The following is a 17,251-nucleotide window of genomic DNA, read 5'->3' as shown; positions in this document are numbered from 1 at the left end:
CCCAGTGCTATACAGCAGGATCTCATTGCTCATCCATTCCAAATGCAATAGATTACATCTACTAACCTCAAACTCTCAGTCCATCCCACTCCCTCCCCCTCCCCCGTGGCAACCACAAGTCTATTCTCTATGTCCATGAGTTTGTTTCTTTTCTGTAGATAGGTTCATTTGTGCCATATGTTAGATTCCGGATTTAAGTGGTGGCATATGGTATTTGTCTTTCTCTTTCTGACTTACTTCACTTAGTATGAGTCTCTAGTTCCATCCATGTTGCTGCAAATGGCATTATTTTGGGGTTTTGTTTTGTTTTGTTTTGGCTGAGTCGTGGTCCATTGTGTATATATACCACATCTTCTTAAGCCATTCATCTGTTGATGGACATTTCAGTAGTTTTCATGTCTTGGCTATTGTGAATAGTGCTGCAATGAACATAGGGGTGCATGTATCTTTTTCAATGAAAGTTCTGCCTGGATATATGCCCAGGAATGGAATTGCTGGATCATGTGGTAGTTCTACATTTAGTTTTCTGAGGTAACTCCATACTGTTTTTCATAGTGGTTGTACTAGTCAGCATAGTCTTAAGTAGCTTTAAAGTAAAGCCTTTGAAGAGACCTACATGGGATATTGAACTTATTTACTAATACTTTAACAATATGTAATTTATGACTTTTTGTATAGAGGTTCTTCATCAGGTTAGTTTTCATAATATCAACTTCTGTGGCTCCATTTATTAAATGGAGGAAGATTCCAATTCTTCTACCTACCAACCCCATTATTCGGAACACATCACACTCTTTTTGTGAAAAAACTCAGAGCCAAGTTGATTTTATATACAACGAATTTTTAAATACTTAATCTAGTAAAAACGTCATAAATTTTGAGGCTTTACAAAGGTGCATATTAATATAGTATGCTTTATGATAATTGTTTTATTTCTGAGTCAGACAAGCAGTTTTATTTGAAGTGTCAGGTCTATAAAATATAATAGAAAGTTCTGTTTCCTCTGGATGGATTGGCAAATAAGCAGGTTTCTAGAGGAAAAGGTTCTTATTCTTATGTTGGCCTTTAAGAATTGACAAACCTTTGGAGAAGAAAATTCAGTAAATATGGGAATTCTTTTGCTTCACGCTATCTGTTTACTAAATATGAGAAAACTTATTCTGAAAAATAATATTAATGTAGTTGTAATGTTATATTACAACTCAAAATGTGTTAAATTTCTGAGAATTCCTAATAGAAAATGAACCTATTAAACTATTTTGCCATTTATCTTTTGCTGTGGCACATATCTTTAAAAGGTCATTTGAAAAGTACTTATGCTTCTATAAAATTAAACTTTCTTAGTCCTCTCTCTCCTGAAAGAGCAGAGCAAATCATGAAATTAATTCTTTCTGGGTTCTTCCCAGGATTTTTTTTTTTAAACTTTATTCTATCAAAATGGTGTTTCAGTTGGGCTATAATTAGGGAGATAAATATCTGTGGATACATTTTTACAGACTCAAGCCTGCTCCTGTCTTATGTCCTTGTGGTAGCTATCTTCACTGCCTGGAAGCTCTTCCTCCAGATCTGACTGGTTGCCTCTTGTCACCCAGGCTAAGCCAAAATGTTACCTCCTCAAAGGAGGACTTTCCTGACCATGCAATCAAAATAAGTCTACCCCTCCTCCAACCTCATGGTGCCGCCATCTTTCCCTAAAACATCTTCCTTTTTTGCTATCATAATAGCATTTATCGCTAGTTCATTTTTTGTTCATTTATTTATTTTTTACTTATTTATTTATTTATTTATTTTTGTTCATTTACTTATTGCCACCTTTCCCATTGGAATGTAAGCTCCACGAGAACAGGAACTTTGTCTTAGGTGACAATGTATCTCCTGTGCCTAGAAGAATGGCAGGCACATGCAGATACTCAGTCAATGTTTGCCAAGGAAAGATGTAATTATTTACACAGAATATGAACCTGAACCATTTTTTGCTCTTCATATACTTATTGCATACATTCTTAGTTCCTTTATCTAAACTTCCACCAACACTCTTCCTTTTATTCCTTCCCTTCCTCCCTTCCTCTCCCCACCGCCTTCTTTCAATAAAAGATTTAACTTATGTTATACACAGCAAATGAGTAATGTATATATGTGAACTGACTTTGTATATTGACATGATTACAAATAATATAATGCCCTTTCATCTTTGAGTTTCCAAAATAATGTATTCTACATCATTGACATGTAGTTGTATCTATACTACACAAAGCTACATCTACAGACATACTGCAGATTTCTACTTCTCATACTTTCATACTATACTCATTTTAATCACTTATTATAAAATATCACTGTTCTTGGAAGTAAATCAAATCTTTTAATGGTGTTCGTTTTCCTTGATCTTCACAATACCTTTTTTTTTTTTCTTTTTCTCTTTTTATGGCCGCACCTGTGGCATATGGAGGTTCCCAGGCTAGGGGTCTAATTGGAGCTACAGCTGCTGGCCTATGCCAGAGCCACAGCAACGCCAGATCCAAGCCATGTCTGCGGCCTATACCACAGCTCACAGCAACGCTGGATCCTTATCCCACTGAGCGAGGCCAGGGATCGAACCTGCAACCTCATGGTTCCTAGTTGGATTCACTTCCTCTGCACCACGACGAACTCCCCACAATATCTTAAATACCACACTGACAGGAGTTCCCATTGTGACTCAGTGGTTAAATACTACACTGAGGAGTTCCCATCATGGTGCAGTGGAAATGAATCCGACTAGGAACTATGAGGTTGCAGGTTCCATTGAATCAAATATTATTATAAAGACAATAAATTTAATCTATTTAAATTTAAGTTTACACAGTTTCTTACTTCCATGTGGTTGTGTTCCTACATATATGTGTAATATCTGATGATAAGACTTCAATTAAAATTTTGGAAAGTCACTGACATTCTAAGATCCATTTATTTCAGAATTGAATTATTTTATGATGCTTTTAACTTCAGAGCATAGTCAAAAGCCAGATTTGATGTTCTCAATCCTGATATATTTTTCTTTGATTGCTTGCCCATCCTTGGTTATCATGTTTGAATTTTTTTTTTTAAATCGCTTTTAAATGCTGTCAAATGAAAATCATTTTAAAATATTATAATTTGTAATTTTATTTCTTACTTTAGGTAGAAGAAGGAATGCATCTTTTGATAACTGGTCCCAATGGTTGTGGGAAGAGTTCTCTCTTCAGAATTTTAAGTGGTCTCTGGCCTGTGTATGAAGGAGTCCTGTATAAACCACCTCCACAACACATGTTCTATATTCCACAAAGGTAAATAAGAAATTTTATATTGCAAGCAAAAATTTCTTTCTGCTTTTAAATTATCTTTATTCCTTAAACTGTTTTATAGATAATCCTTAAGCATATTTTCATTGAGAAGCTATTAAGGAAATAAAATTTCAATTAGCCTAAAAAGTTTTATACTGCTTTGATTATAATAGTTTCCAGGACTATACTACTTTTCATTTTCACATCTGTCCAGTTGTAATGAACACTCAAAGACTACAGATGTTAGTCTCAAGGAATAGCAGGCTAGTCCAAAGAATAATTATATTTCCTTTATATGTCAGATTATCTCTTCTCACAAAAAAATAAATAGTACTGGGTAGTATACTAATGTTTCCATCAAGCAGCATACAAATGTTCTAAAATTGCTCACTTAAGTTTTAAAAGCCTTTGTAAAATAGTCTTTATTACAATTCTATATAATCAATTAATGATTTGAAACTATCTTAATTAAAAGTATTTTACTCAAAGAATGAGTGTGAAAGTAAGCACAGAAATATTTAGCAGGAACGTTATTTCTTCTCTAGTTTTTAGCTATCTTCCCTAAAAACAGTTTACAAGTATCTAAACAGAAAGTTATACTTGAAATTTTGGAATATTCATTATGGATGAGAGAAAATGAAATCTAAAGAAGAGACACACAGATCTCCCACTGTGGCCCAACGGGACTGACAGCGTCTCTGCAGTGCCAGAACTCAGATTCGATTCCCAGCCGGCACAGTGGGTTAAAGGTTCCAGCATTGCCACAGCTGCAGTGTAGGTTGCAACTGAGACTTGGATCTGATCCCTGGTCTGGGAACTCCATATGCCAGGGGGTGTCCAGAAAAGAAAAAAAAAAAAAAGACATAAAGAAATAAGGAAGGAAGGAAAGAAGGGAGGAAGGGAGAAAGAGAGACACACATCGGGCTCATCTGACTCATTAAATTTTTTTTTTTTTTGTCTTTTTGCCTTGTTCTAGGGCCACTCCCAAGGCACATGGAGGTTCCCAGGCTAGGGGTCTAATTGCAGCTGTAGCGGCAGGCCTCCGCCAAAGCCAAAGCAACACAGGATCCAAGCCGCGTCTGCGACTCACACCACAGCTCACAGCAACGCCAGATCCTTAACCCACTGAATAAGGCCAGGGATCAAACCCACAACCTCATGGTTCCTAGTTGGATTCGTTGACCACTGAGCCATGACGGGAACTCCTGACTCATTAATTTTTCTATCTGACCTCACCCTGGGTTAGGTCAACATCATAAAACTACTCCTACTGTGTTAGAAGACTATTCTGTGGAACCTAATGGAGCACCTAGATTGAAAGTATGGTTCAAGAGCAAATATAAGAGTTACATCAAATATAGTGCTATTACATCTCTCCTTTTCCTTTGTCAGAAGTATTTATACCATATTGCCCACTGGTCTAATTGTTAGATCATATGTTTTAGTTAGGCAGATGAGGCTTTGTTGGACTTTTTCTTAAAGTAAGACCTGTGGTAGTGACAGGAAGCTATCTGAAGTGTAGAAGGATGAAGAACTGCACTGGCAGTAAGAAAATATTGAATATAAGTAGTGCTATGAATACTCATGTTTAACACAAAATAGGTAACATATTGTGATGCCAGAATCATTGACCCTTTCTGTCTGTGCTTTAGAGTTCTTTGGGAAACTCCTGGATCTGAAAACTAAATAATACAGTCAAAGTTTAAGTTGCAGACATTAATACATTAAGTAGACTGATTTTAATTTCTTATTTAGGTTATAAGGCATAAAATCATGAGGAAAAAATTCTAATGCATCATAGAATTCTAATCTCTTATTGCAAGTAAAATTATATACATGTTATATATCTTTAGCTATTTCTTTATGGTTGCACCCTCAATATATGCAACCCAAGTCGCAGCTACAGCAATGCCAGATCCTTTACTGCAAACCCACACATCTACAGTGACCTGAGCCACTGCAGTTAGATTCTTAACCCACTGCTCTACAGTGGGAACTCCTGTTTTAGATTTCATTTATAATATAGGTACAGTTCTTGAATATAGCTGTGACCTGAGCTATAAAATACTTTTCTAAGCAAAGTCATCCTTCAGAAATAAAGGAGAAATAGAGACTTTCCAAGACAAACAAGCTGAGGGAATTCATCTCCATTGGACCTGCCTGAGAAGAAATGCTGAAATGAGTTCTTCAAATTGAAATGAAAGATGCTAATTATTAACATGAATACCTATGAAAATATACCACACTGGTAAAGGTAAATATGTAGTCAAATTCAGAACAATACTGTATTATGTTGGTATGTTAACTATTAATACAAAGGTTAAAGGACATGAATATTAAAAATAACTATAGCTGGTATAATTTACTAATGAATACATACTATAAAAGGAGACAAATTGTGACATTAAAAACATAAAAGGGAAAAAAAACATAAAAGGATGCAATTGAAGTTAAGTTGTTAACAACATAAAACTTATAGATGTTTTATACAAGCTTCTTAGGAACCACAAAGCAAAAGCTATAGTAGATTCACAATAGAAAAAGAGAAGGGAGTCAGAGCATACTACTACAGAAAATGACCAAATCACAAAAAAGGCTACACAGACAAAAAAAGGAACAGGAGACAAAACAATCAGAAAACAATAAGATGTCACTAATAAGTCCTTACGTATCAATAATTAGTCTAAGTGTAAATAGACTGACTTCTCCAATCAAAATGCATAGAGTGGGTGGATGGATAAAAAAACAAGACTGGGAGTTCCCACTGTGGCACAGCGGAAATGAATCTGACTAGGAACCATGAGGTTTTGGGTTCAATCCCTGGCATCGCTCAGTGGGTAAAGGATCTGGCATTGCTGTGAGCTGTGGTGTAGGTCGCAGATGCACCTGGAATCCGACGTTGCTGTGGCTCTGGTGTAGGCTGGTGGCTACAGCTCCGATTAGAACCCTAGCCTGGGAACCCCCATATGCCATGCGTGTGGCCCTTAAAAGGACAAAAAGACCAAAAAAAAAAAAAAAAGACTGAACTATATGCTCATACAAAAGACTAATTTCAGCTTTAATGATAGACATACACCAAAAGTGAAGGGATGAAAAAAATATTCCATCTAAATAGAAACCAAAAGAGAACAGAGATAGCTATACTTATATCAGAAAAATAGACTTTAAGCCAAAAATGGTAAAAAGAGAGAAAGTCATTATATAGTGAAAGTGGGTCATTTCATCATGAGGAGTTAACAGTTGTAATATATACACACTCAAAGTTGGAGCACCTAAATATAGTAGGCAAATACTAATAGATATGAAGTGAGCTAGACAAAAATACATTAGTAGTTGGGGCCTTCAATATCCCACTTTCAACAGTGAGTAGATAATCCAGACAGAAGATCAACAGAGAAATATTTGGCTTGAACCATACTTTAGACAAAATGGATATAGTAGACATAAACATACATCCCATGCAACAAAGCAACAAAATACACTTCTTTGCAATCATATATGGATATTCCTTAGGAATATTGTATGACAGGACACAAAACAAGCCTTAGAAAATTTAAGAAGATTGAAATCATACCAAGTATTTTTCACACTGTAATAGTATGAAAGTAGAAATCAATAACAGAAGGAAAACTGGAAAATTTACAAATATGTGGCAATTAAACAACATATCCCTAAGTAACCAGTGAGTCAAAGAAGAAATCAGAAAAGAAATTTTTTTTTAATTTTTTTTTCCCCACTGTGCAGCAAGGGGATCAAGTTATCCTTACATGTATACAATTACATTTTTTTCCCCCACCCTTTGTTCTGTTGCAACATGAGTATCTAGACAAAGTTCTCAATGCTATTCAGCAGGATCTCCTTGTAAATCTATTCTAAGTTGTGTCTGATAAGCCCAAGTTCCCGATCCCTCCCACTCCCTCCCCCTCCCATCAGGCAGCCACAAGTCTTTTCTCCAAGTCCATGATTTTCTTTTCTGAGGAGATGTTCATTTGTGCTGGATATTAGATTCTAGTTATAAGTGATATCATATGGTATTTGTCTTTGTCTTTCTGGCTCATTTCACTCAGTATGAGAGTCTCTAGTTCCATCCATGTTGCGCAAATGGCATGATGTCGTTCTTTTTTATGGCTGAGTAGTATTCCATTGTGTATATATACCACCTCTTCCGAATCCAATCCTCTGTCGATGGACATTTGGGTTGTTTCCATGTCTTGGCTATTGTGAATAGTGCTGCAATGAACATGCGGGTGCACGTGTCTCTTTTAAGTAGAGTTTTGTCTGGATATATGCCCAAGAGTGGGATTGCGGGGTCATATGGAAGTTCTATGTATAGCTTTCTAAGGTATCTCCAAACGGTTCTCCATAGTGGCTGTACCAGTTGACATTCCCACCAACAGTGCAGGAGGGTTCCCTTTTCTCCACAACCCCTCCAGCACTTGTTATTTGTGGATTTATTAATGATGGCCATTCTGACTGGTGTGAGGTGGTATCTCATGGTTGTTTTGACTTGCATTTCTCTAATAATCAGGGATGTTGAGCATTTTTTCATGTGCTGGCTGGCCATCTGTATATCTTCTTTGGAGAACAGTCTATTCAGGTCTTTTGCCCATTTTTCCATTGGGTGATTGGCTTTTTTGCTGTTAGGTTGTATAAGTTGTTTATATATTCTAGAGATGAAGCCCTTGTCCGTTGCATCATTTGAAACTATTTTCTCCCATTCTGTAAGTTGTCTTTTTGTGTTCTTTTGGGTTTCCTTTGCTGTGCAAAAGCTTTTCAGTTTGATGAGGTCCCATGGGTTTATTTTTGCTCTAGTTTCTATTGCTTTGGGAGACTGACCTGAGAAAATATTCATGATGTTGATGTCAGAGAGTGTCTTGCCTATGTTTTCTTCTAGGAGTTTGATGGTGTCCTGTCATATATTTAAGTCTTTCAGCCATTTGGAGTTTATTTTTGTGGATGGTGTGAGGGTGTGTTCTAGTTTCATTGCTTTGCATGCAGCTGTCCAGGTTTCCCAGCAATGCTTGCTGAATAGACTTTCTTTTTCCTATTGTATGTTCTTGCCTCCCTTGTCAAAGATTAATTGACCATAGGTGTCAGGGTTTGTTTCGGTTCTCTATTCTGTTGCATTGGTCTGTCTGTCTGTTTTGATACCAGTCCCACACTGTTTTGATGACTGTGGCTTTGTAGTATTTCTTGAAGTCTGGGAGAGTGATGCCTCCTGCTTGGTTTTTGTTTCTCAGGATTGCTTTGGCGATTCTGGCTCTTTTGTGGTTCCATAGAAATGTTTGGATTGTTTGTTCCAGTTCTGTGAAAAATGTCCTGGGTAATTTGATAGGGATTGCATGGAATCTGTAGATTGCTTTGGGTAGTATGGCCATTTTTACAATATTGATTTTCCCAATCCAGGAACATGGACTATCTTTCCATTTCTTTACATCTTCTTTGATTTCTTTGATTAAAGTTTTGTAGTTCTCGGCATATAGGTCCTTTACCTCCTTGGTGAGGTGTATTCCGAGGTATTTGATTTTGTGAGGTGCAATTTTAAAAGGTATCGTATTTTTGTATTCCAGAAAAGAAATTTTAAAATATTTTGAAAGAAATGAAAATGGAAGTGTAATATACCAAAACCTAGAGGATGCAGCAGTAGCATTTCTAAGAGGAACATTTATACCAATAAATGCTTACATTCAGAAAAAAAGAGATCTCAAGTAAACTTATCTTTACACCTCAAGGAACTAGGAAAAAGAAGAACAAATGAAGGCCAAAGTTAGCAGAAACAAGGAAATAACAAAGAGAAGAGCAGAAACAAATGAAATAGAGAGCCAGAAAAACAATAAAAAAGATGAACAAAACCAAGAACTGGTTGTTTGTAAAGTTAATATGATGAAGCTTTAGCTAGACTAAGAGGAAAAAAAGAATAAATAAAACTAGAAAGAAAAGAGGCATTACAAATGTTACCATAGAAATAGGATAATGAGACTTTACTATGAATGACTATATGCCAACTAGAAACTAAATGGAAGGTAGAAACCTAGAAGAAATGGATACTGCTTAGAAAAATACAGCTTACGAAGACAGAATCACGAGGAAGTAAAAAGTATCAATAACTAGTAAGGGGACTGAATCAGTCATCAAAAACCTCCAAAATAAAAGCTCCAGACCATGGTTTTACTGGTGAATTCTAACAAACATTTAAAGAATTAATAACAATATTTTCAAACTCTTCAAAAAATTGAAGAGGAGGGAACACTTCCGAACTCATTTTATGAGTCCAGCATTACTCTGAAACAACGCTGTTAAAGACAGTGCAAGATAAGAAAACTACAGACCAATCCCTGACGAATTTAAGTGCAAAACTTCTCAACAAATATTAGCAAACTGAATTTAACATCCCATTAAAAGAAACATACCACGGTCAAGCAGGATTTATCTCTGGGATGCAAGAATAGTTCAACATATGCAAATCACTAAACGTGATACACCGCATTAATGGAATGAAAGGCAAATCGCGTGTGACCATCTCAATAGATGCACAAAAGCATTTGAAAAAATTCCACACCGTTTCATAAGAAAAACTCTCTATAAATTGGGTATAGAAGGAACATACTTTAACAATAAAGACCACATATGACAGACTTAGAGTTAATATCCCATTCAGTGGTGGAGGTTTGAAAGCTTTCCAATAATTGTTCACTGTAAGTTGTTGAGAGAGTAGACTTTGATGTTCTCACCACAAAAAGAATGTGGCAATTACGAGGGGCGATAGAAGTGTCACATAACACTACAGTGATAAATATTTTGCTATATATAAGTGTATCAAAGCAACATGTTTATAACAAACTTACACAATGCTATATGTCAATTTTATCTCTATAAAACTGGAAAAAAAGATTATTGAAATGTACACTTAAAATGGTTACTATGGAAAGTTCTGTTTTATCACATTTTTTTAATGTGGGGGGGGAAGTACATAAATTCAAGTCTTTGCCTTCAGATCTATGTTATTTTGCAACAAACATTAATCACTGGGAAACTTTGTCTTAGTTGTGAAACTTTTTCTTAGTTGTTGCCTAAGCAAAAAGTCAACTATAAATTAGTTAAGGAGAAAAAAGAGAATAAAAGTCTGCTTTTTTTAAAGCTAATTTTTTTTTTTTAAATAGCCATTCTTTTTTGCCTTTTGTCTTTTTAGAGCTGCACCAGCAGCATATGGAAATTCCCAGGCTAGGGGTCTAATTGGAGCTACAGCTGCCAGCCTATGCCACAGCCGCAGCAATGCCAGATCCAAGCCGAGTCTGCGACCTACACCACAGCTCATGGCAATGCTGGATCCTGCTGAGTGAGGCCAGGGATTGAACCTGCAACCTCGTGGTTCCTAGTCAGATTTGTTGCCGCTTCGCCACAACAACTCCTAAATAGTCATTCTTAAAAGTCACTTTATCTTACTTATACAACTTCTAGAAACAAAATTTTGTATTTATGTTTAAAACCTTTATAGGACCAATATCTTGCAAAAAAAGTATAGAATTTATTTAAATGTATATATGAACTAAGAAGGCCTAAATGTAGTATTTATGCCTTATATTCTAAAAGCTGAAAATTGTCTTTGTTTTAAAAGAAAGTTGCTATAACCTATTTCAAAATATTTGTCAGTAGATAATCTTAAACTTTTCTTCTGAGGATATATTCTCATGAATGTGTACTACCTGACGTTTCATTGCATTAACTTATAGCAATAGAATATTGGTTAAGTACTAGTTTGGCAGAAAAAAAAACAACCCTGTAACTTAAATATAGAGTTGAGTCTTATGTACCTACAGAATAAACTTCATAAATCACAAACAGACCTTTATGATAATCCCCCATTTTATGTTTTGTGATTAAAAGATTCCTTGGTAGAGGATGGATCTCTTTATGTAATGATCAAATGTAGATTCATTATTATTTTTATGGGAAAAATAAGTGGGTTTTGTTAAAGTGGATTTCTAATAATGTCATGCAGTATGCAGAAGAAAAAAGTGAACTATTGAAGGAAAAAATGTTCTGATTAAGTATATTGGGACTACTTTTCTTTTTTTTTTTTTTTAAACCAAATCTTCAGAGAATTTGAAGAGCTGCTATGGCTCAGTTCGCAAGTTTGGAAACCTAAACTCTTAAGAAATTGTGAAATCACCTCAATGTTTTCTCAGTTAATGTCTGCTGATACTTCAGCAATGTTAATAAATGAAAGTCAGATGAAAGAGAATCTGGGTCATAGTTCAAAAATACAAATAAAAAGCTGTGTTAGATAAATTAGCTTCAAAACGGCTTTCTGTCCTTCCATTTTCATTAATGACTGGATATATAACTACTGGAATATTTGATAAGTTTTAGCAAAGAACATTTCCTCCAAAATATAAATTTTGCAACTCTAAATTTAGTTTTGCTCAGATATTACTTAAAAAACTGTTTGGCAATTTTAGGCTACTTGAGACTTCATTTCCTGAGCAATGTGACTAGAGTAATAATTGAAACTCTGTTTCTTTACAGTATTGGCTTCAGGAAAGCACATCATCAAATGACCCTCAGGAAAATTCTTACACATGAATATAGGTCCTGAATTTCTTTTGTCAATCATAGGTGCAATTTCTCTGTCTTCCCAACCACCCAAAGATAGATTTAGGATCTCTTGCTCTTGTTTTCACAAATCCATAAATGTATGGCTGATTAATCATTTAGTAATTTCCTAGTATATCTCTGTCTTCAGCCATTAAGCCTTCGGAAGCCCAGTCTTTAATTTGTTTAGTTCACTGGCTAATGAAATATGCTAATACTCACCAAAATAGGAGATTGAAACGTTTGGTGGGGTTTAGGGAAATAGGGAGTGAAGGTGAGGAAGGAAGGTAGGGAAGAAGGAAAGAGTGAAGGAAGGGATGGAGGAAGGAAGGATGAAAGGGGGGGCAGGAAGAAGGACAGAAAATAATAGGTGTTTACTGACCAAAGTAGCAAGATCTTGGGTTTCTTTGTACTCTTTTTTTTTTTTTTAAATCCTCCAGGGTATCTCTTTTGTATATATTACATATTTCTCCTCAGCAACAGTCTCCAGTTTGGCAACAACCCACCATGTAATTCTGTTCCCAAAGCTCCTACTGTCACTACCTTCCTTGGCAGAAATACCTGGGGACAAAAATTTTAACCATGATCTTCTTACTACTGTCATACACCAAGGCCCAAATAATTACAATAAGGCCAACAAATCTAAAATTGTGGGATCCATGTTTCCCGCAATTTTATATGAAAAGATAATTTGTACAAATTTATATTCATCCTTGACTTTGGAGTCTAAGAAATAAAATGTTAAGAAAGTGACAGGATTAGGAGTTCTCATCCAGGCCCAGCAGAAACGAATCTGACTAGGAAGCATGAGGTCGCAGGCTTGATCCCTGGCCTCAGTGGGTTAAGGATCCGGCGTTGCCTTGAGCTGTGGTGTAGGTCACAGACAAGGCTCGGATCCGATGTTGCTGTGGCTCTGGCATAGGCTGGAAGCTATAGCTCCGATTGGACCCCTAGCCTGGGAACCTCCATATGCCATAGGTGTGGCCCTAAAAAGACCAAAAAAAAAAAAAAAAGATGACAGGATTATATTCTAAGGACTGAAATAAATTTGACTAAGCATTTTTTTTAAAAAAAAGAAAAAGAAAAAAGAAATGGGGGTGTAATAACAACGATAACTGTACTTCATATCTTGGGGAAATTATTGTTCTTTATATTTTGGCAATGCTCTACTCTTTTTTTTAAATCAGTGTTTATTAAAGACAGCGAATAAAGACACAGTCACTCTCAATATGTGCTGCATGGAGTTCCCATCGTGGCGCAGTGGTTAACGAATCCGACTAGGAACCATGAGGTTGCGGGTGCGATCCCTGCCCTTGCTCAGTGGGTTAAGGATCCGGCATTGCCGTGAGCTGTGGTGTAGGTTGCAGACGCGGCTCGGATCCCGCATTGCTGTAGCTCTGGCGTAGGCCGGCAGCTACAGCTCCGATTAGACCCCTAGCCTGGGAAGCTCCATATGCTGTGGGAGCGGCCCAAGAAATAGCAAAAAGAAAAAAAAAAAATCAATATGTGCTGCTAAGTTGGTTATAAACAAAAACATGCAATTACTTAAGTAAAAGCCAGAATAAATGCCTCAAGAAAGATAATAAGTGCTATTGAAATGTTCAAAATGAGAAAAAATGTTGTAGAACAGTGTGTCATTTGACCTTGGTTTTGAAAGTTAAGATTTTAACAATTGTCATAAATTAGATGTTTCTCCAATGTCTAAGTAGACCAGAAATGCCACGGATTCAAGTAAGCATGAGCTTTTCATTTTTGTTTTTTTTTGAGACTTCCCTCTAAGCAAGGGTGGCCTATCCACCCTCTCCCTAAATCACCAGGCTGAGAAAAGCAAATGTTTATCAGACTGAGCTCTGGTAATCTTATGTCATTAGTACTTACTGAAAATAATAGTGTCCATTTCCTAGGTTCTTCAGCATTGGTAAGGTGTTCTTTCGGCTGAAGATCTTAGAATTACTTTTTAAAGTCCTCTAGTGCTTTTGAGGGGCTGCCATTTCCCTGTTTCTATCTAAGAAGCACATCTCCTTTTTTGAATAAATGACAAGTCTAAACAGTTTAAATTTTAACCTGTTAATACTTCTTCAAAAACATAGCAAAAGAAGATATTAACTTGTTTCACTTTTTTTTGTCAGAATATATTCTGAAATTATAAATAACATATATTATTTGTCAGCTCAGTATATGTTTACTAACTAAATCACTTCATTCACAGGGTAGTATATTGAAATACCATGTTACTTAATCTTCTATACTAAATGTAAATGCTGCTTAATAAAGTAGTTAGGAATCACATTTTAAAATTAAATACAACATAAAAATCCTAAATTTGGTTGTACACAGGAATGACAGCATGACTAATGAGAATGTGTAGAAAATTAAAAATAGATAACTTTACTTCTGACTATCCTTTAATGTATGAATAGTACCTATTGATTATGCTCTGCAGGAGTCATGCTAAATAGAATATTTTAAATTGATTAAGTTGGAGTTCAAAGGGATTAAAAATACAAATCCTCTGAATTCATCTGCCTCTTATTTCAGGTTAATAAAATAATAATCATATTAAAAATATGATTTTTTTAAAAGCCTACTACTTGACCTAAAATATTTTCTTAGTCTTAATTATTAAACCTTCTCTAATAATTTTGTCCCAAATTTATGGGGAATAACAAACCATCATTCCTTTATAGTTCTTACTCACTTTCAAAAATTTCTGTGTTCTTCAACTGCTTTTCTTAGAAAAGCTTATGACATGAAATCTCAGCTTTTAGAAGTGTCAACATTTAACCCATGTTTTCTTTGATGGCATTTCTACTCATCCCTTTAATGATATAGGTTATATATCTTTAAAATCAAGTGAGTACTAGGAGTGTATTCATTTAAGTAGGATTCAGGCTAGCCAGCCCTTGTTGGTCTAAAAGCATTCTGGAATAAAGGGAAAATGTGATATGGGTTAATCCAGGAGTACTCCTGGAGCCCCATATCTAAAAGGTTACACATACAGTGGCCTTGCTGCCCTCAAAATAGATAAATCTGGACCTGAGGAGAGGGAGTTGTTACTGGGACAGATTTTGCCATTATTGAGTCTCTGTTTATAGAATATAAGCTAGAAAGGGCATCTGTATGTCTCGGGACAACACTGGGAGTATTCTTCTAAATCTGTAGTATGCCTATTGGCAAGTTATAACCGTACAATGAACATCTGATAAATGATTGATTAAAGGAATGAATGAATTTCCCTACTGGTTTGGTTTTTATTGCCAAATTGGCCTGCCTTCTTCTAATAATTAGGAAGCAAACTATTTTGTTGCTTACAATGATATGTCCTTTAACCCTCTTTATGATGGTGATAAATATTTGCCACTTAACATGTCTCTTTACAAAGAAACAATTTTAGCCATGGATAAGGCTCAGTAATATTGTTGTAGTTAATTCATTTCTATTCCTTTGCTTTCTGACTATTAGACTCAAAGCAAGTAAACGTTGCATAAAGATACTTGGACAATTGGCTAACAGAATTGTAAATTATATGTTTTAGTACCTCCTATGTCGTAATTGGTACAGTTTTGGTTTTTAAAAATCTCTTTAAAAGATCTATAAATATGAACACGATTTCTTGTAGCTTTTTATTTTTATTGCTTGGGAAAATTTTTTCGTATTTAACTCTGTTATGGGCTAATTTATAAGAATAATAATGGAGAAAATCTTCCTTTGCCTCTAAGTTTTCATCATGAATCCATTATTAGGTTAAACTATATGGAATTGTAATTTTTTTTGGTCAACAGGTAAAGTATCAGGAATTTCATACAGTAATCTAATGTAATGATAAATACTCTTAATGAAGCCGAAGTTTGCATTCTTACAGTTTGGGAGTACTTTGGGAGTATTAACAAACGGTATTCTTATTACTTGGAAATAAACACAGTCACTACTTTTAAGAGGCTGTGCACATCTCTGCTCTGGTACCTAGAAATATCTTATCCTAGATATATAATTTTAGTAATCATGAATCTATCTTTTCAGGTGAATATCTTCTTTTTGCTGCATACTTATTCTAAGAATATTAGGAATGATTTATGCAATGAGAACTCAAATCGAATTCTTGATGTTCATATCTGATGACATGATAGGTTCCAGCATGTATACTTACATGAATTATTAATAGCTAGATTTTATGGCGTTCAGATTACTGATTTATTACTACGGCAACACAGCAGTACTTAGCTGTACCTTATTCTTAAACTTATCTCACACCCTAAATACAGTTAATATTGCTGTGTATATATAAAAATATGAGTATAAACCCTAATCAATGTCAACACATTTTACCAAAACAATCACATATTGTCAGATACTGAACACAGAAAAGTAGGGCATATATAATGCAAATTATAAACGTATCCTGAGTCATTTGTAATATAACTATAAAAAACCATAATCCATGGGAATGGATTTGATCTTAAATAATTTCACTATTAAAATTAACAGTTTTGGAGTTCCTGTCATGGCGAAGCGGCTAATCCAACTAGGAACCATGAGGTTGTGGGTTCGATCCCTGGCCTCACTCAGTGGGTTAAGGATCTGGCGTTGCCGTGAGCTGTGGTGTAGGTTGCAGACAAGGCTTGGATCCCTCATTGCTGTGGGCCTTTAATGAATATATAATTTTATGAAAAATTTTTGTGTAATTTCATCAAGTCCCTTCACCTGTATTTTCAAAGTAGCAATTTTCTTTTTTTTTTTGTGATGAGAAATTTTTTTTTTTATGTCTTTTTGCCATCTCTTGGGCCACTCCCGCGGCATATGGAGGTTCCCAGGCTAGGAATGGGAGCTGTAGCCACCGGCCTACGCCAGAGCCACAGCAACGCGGGATCCGAGCCACGCCTGCAATCTACACCACAGCCCACCGCGATGCCGGATCCTTAACCTACTGAGCAAGGCCAGGGATCGAACCCGCAACCTCATGGCTCCTAGTGGGATTCATCAACCACTGCGCCACGATGGGAACTCCGAGAATATGTTTTATATTTAAAAATAAAGTCGACAAAGTAGCAATTTTCTTACTCTATTTTATTTAAATCTTACCCTGATTGAATTTTTTAAAACTTAGTTACCTAAAAATAATGTTTTCTTTTTTGTCTTGTCTTTATTTTTTTAAATCAGGAACGCATGGTCAACATAGTATTAGGCTTATAAACTCAATAGGAAATTAACCATTGCAAAAACAAAATTTAACCATAATTAAAAATCCTTATGAGATAAATTTCTTTCTCTTCACCAAATAGACTTGACAGATTTTGAAAGGCACCAAGAAATAATATTAAATTAACATATCTAAAGTAGTTAAAACATTTTGTTTCTCA

At 35.5% G+C, this 17,251-nt stretch overlaps 1 protein-coding gene across 1 annotated transcript in view; it reads left to right on the top strand.

The window, feature by feature from the left end:
- Positions 1-17,251, top strand: part of ABCD2 (ATP binding cassette subfamily D member 2) — a 57,073-nt gene that overhangs the window by 16,514 nt on the left and 23,308 nt on the right. Inside the window, exon 6 of the mRNA XM_047788581.1 lies at positions 3,160-3,305. Coding sequence (XP_047644537.1) covers positions 3,160-3,305 — 146 coding nt within the window. The remainder of the gene's footprint in view (positions 1-3,159; positions 3,306-17,251) is intronic.

Source organism: Phacochoerus africanus, chromosome 7 (genome assembly GCF_016906955.1).
Source record: "Phacochoerus africanus isolate WHEZ1 chromosome 7, ROS_Pafr_v1, whole genome shotgun sequence".
Taxonomy (NCBI): domain Eukaryota; kingdom Metazoa; phylum Chordata; class Mammalia; order Artiodactyla; family Suidae; genus Phacochoerus; species Phacochoerus africanus.
The sequence above is the reverse complement of the archived record's forward strand: the minus strand, read 5'-3'. Positions and strand labels throughout refer to the sequence as shown.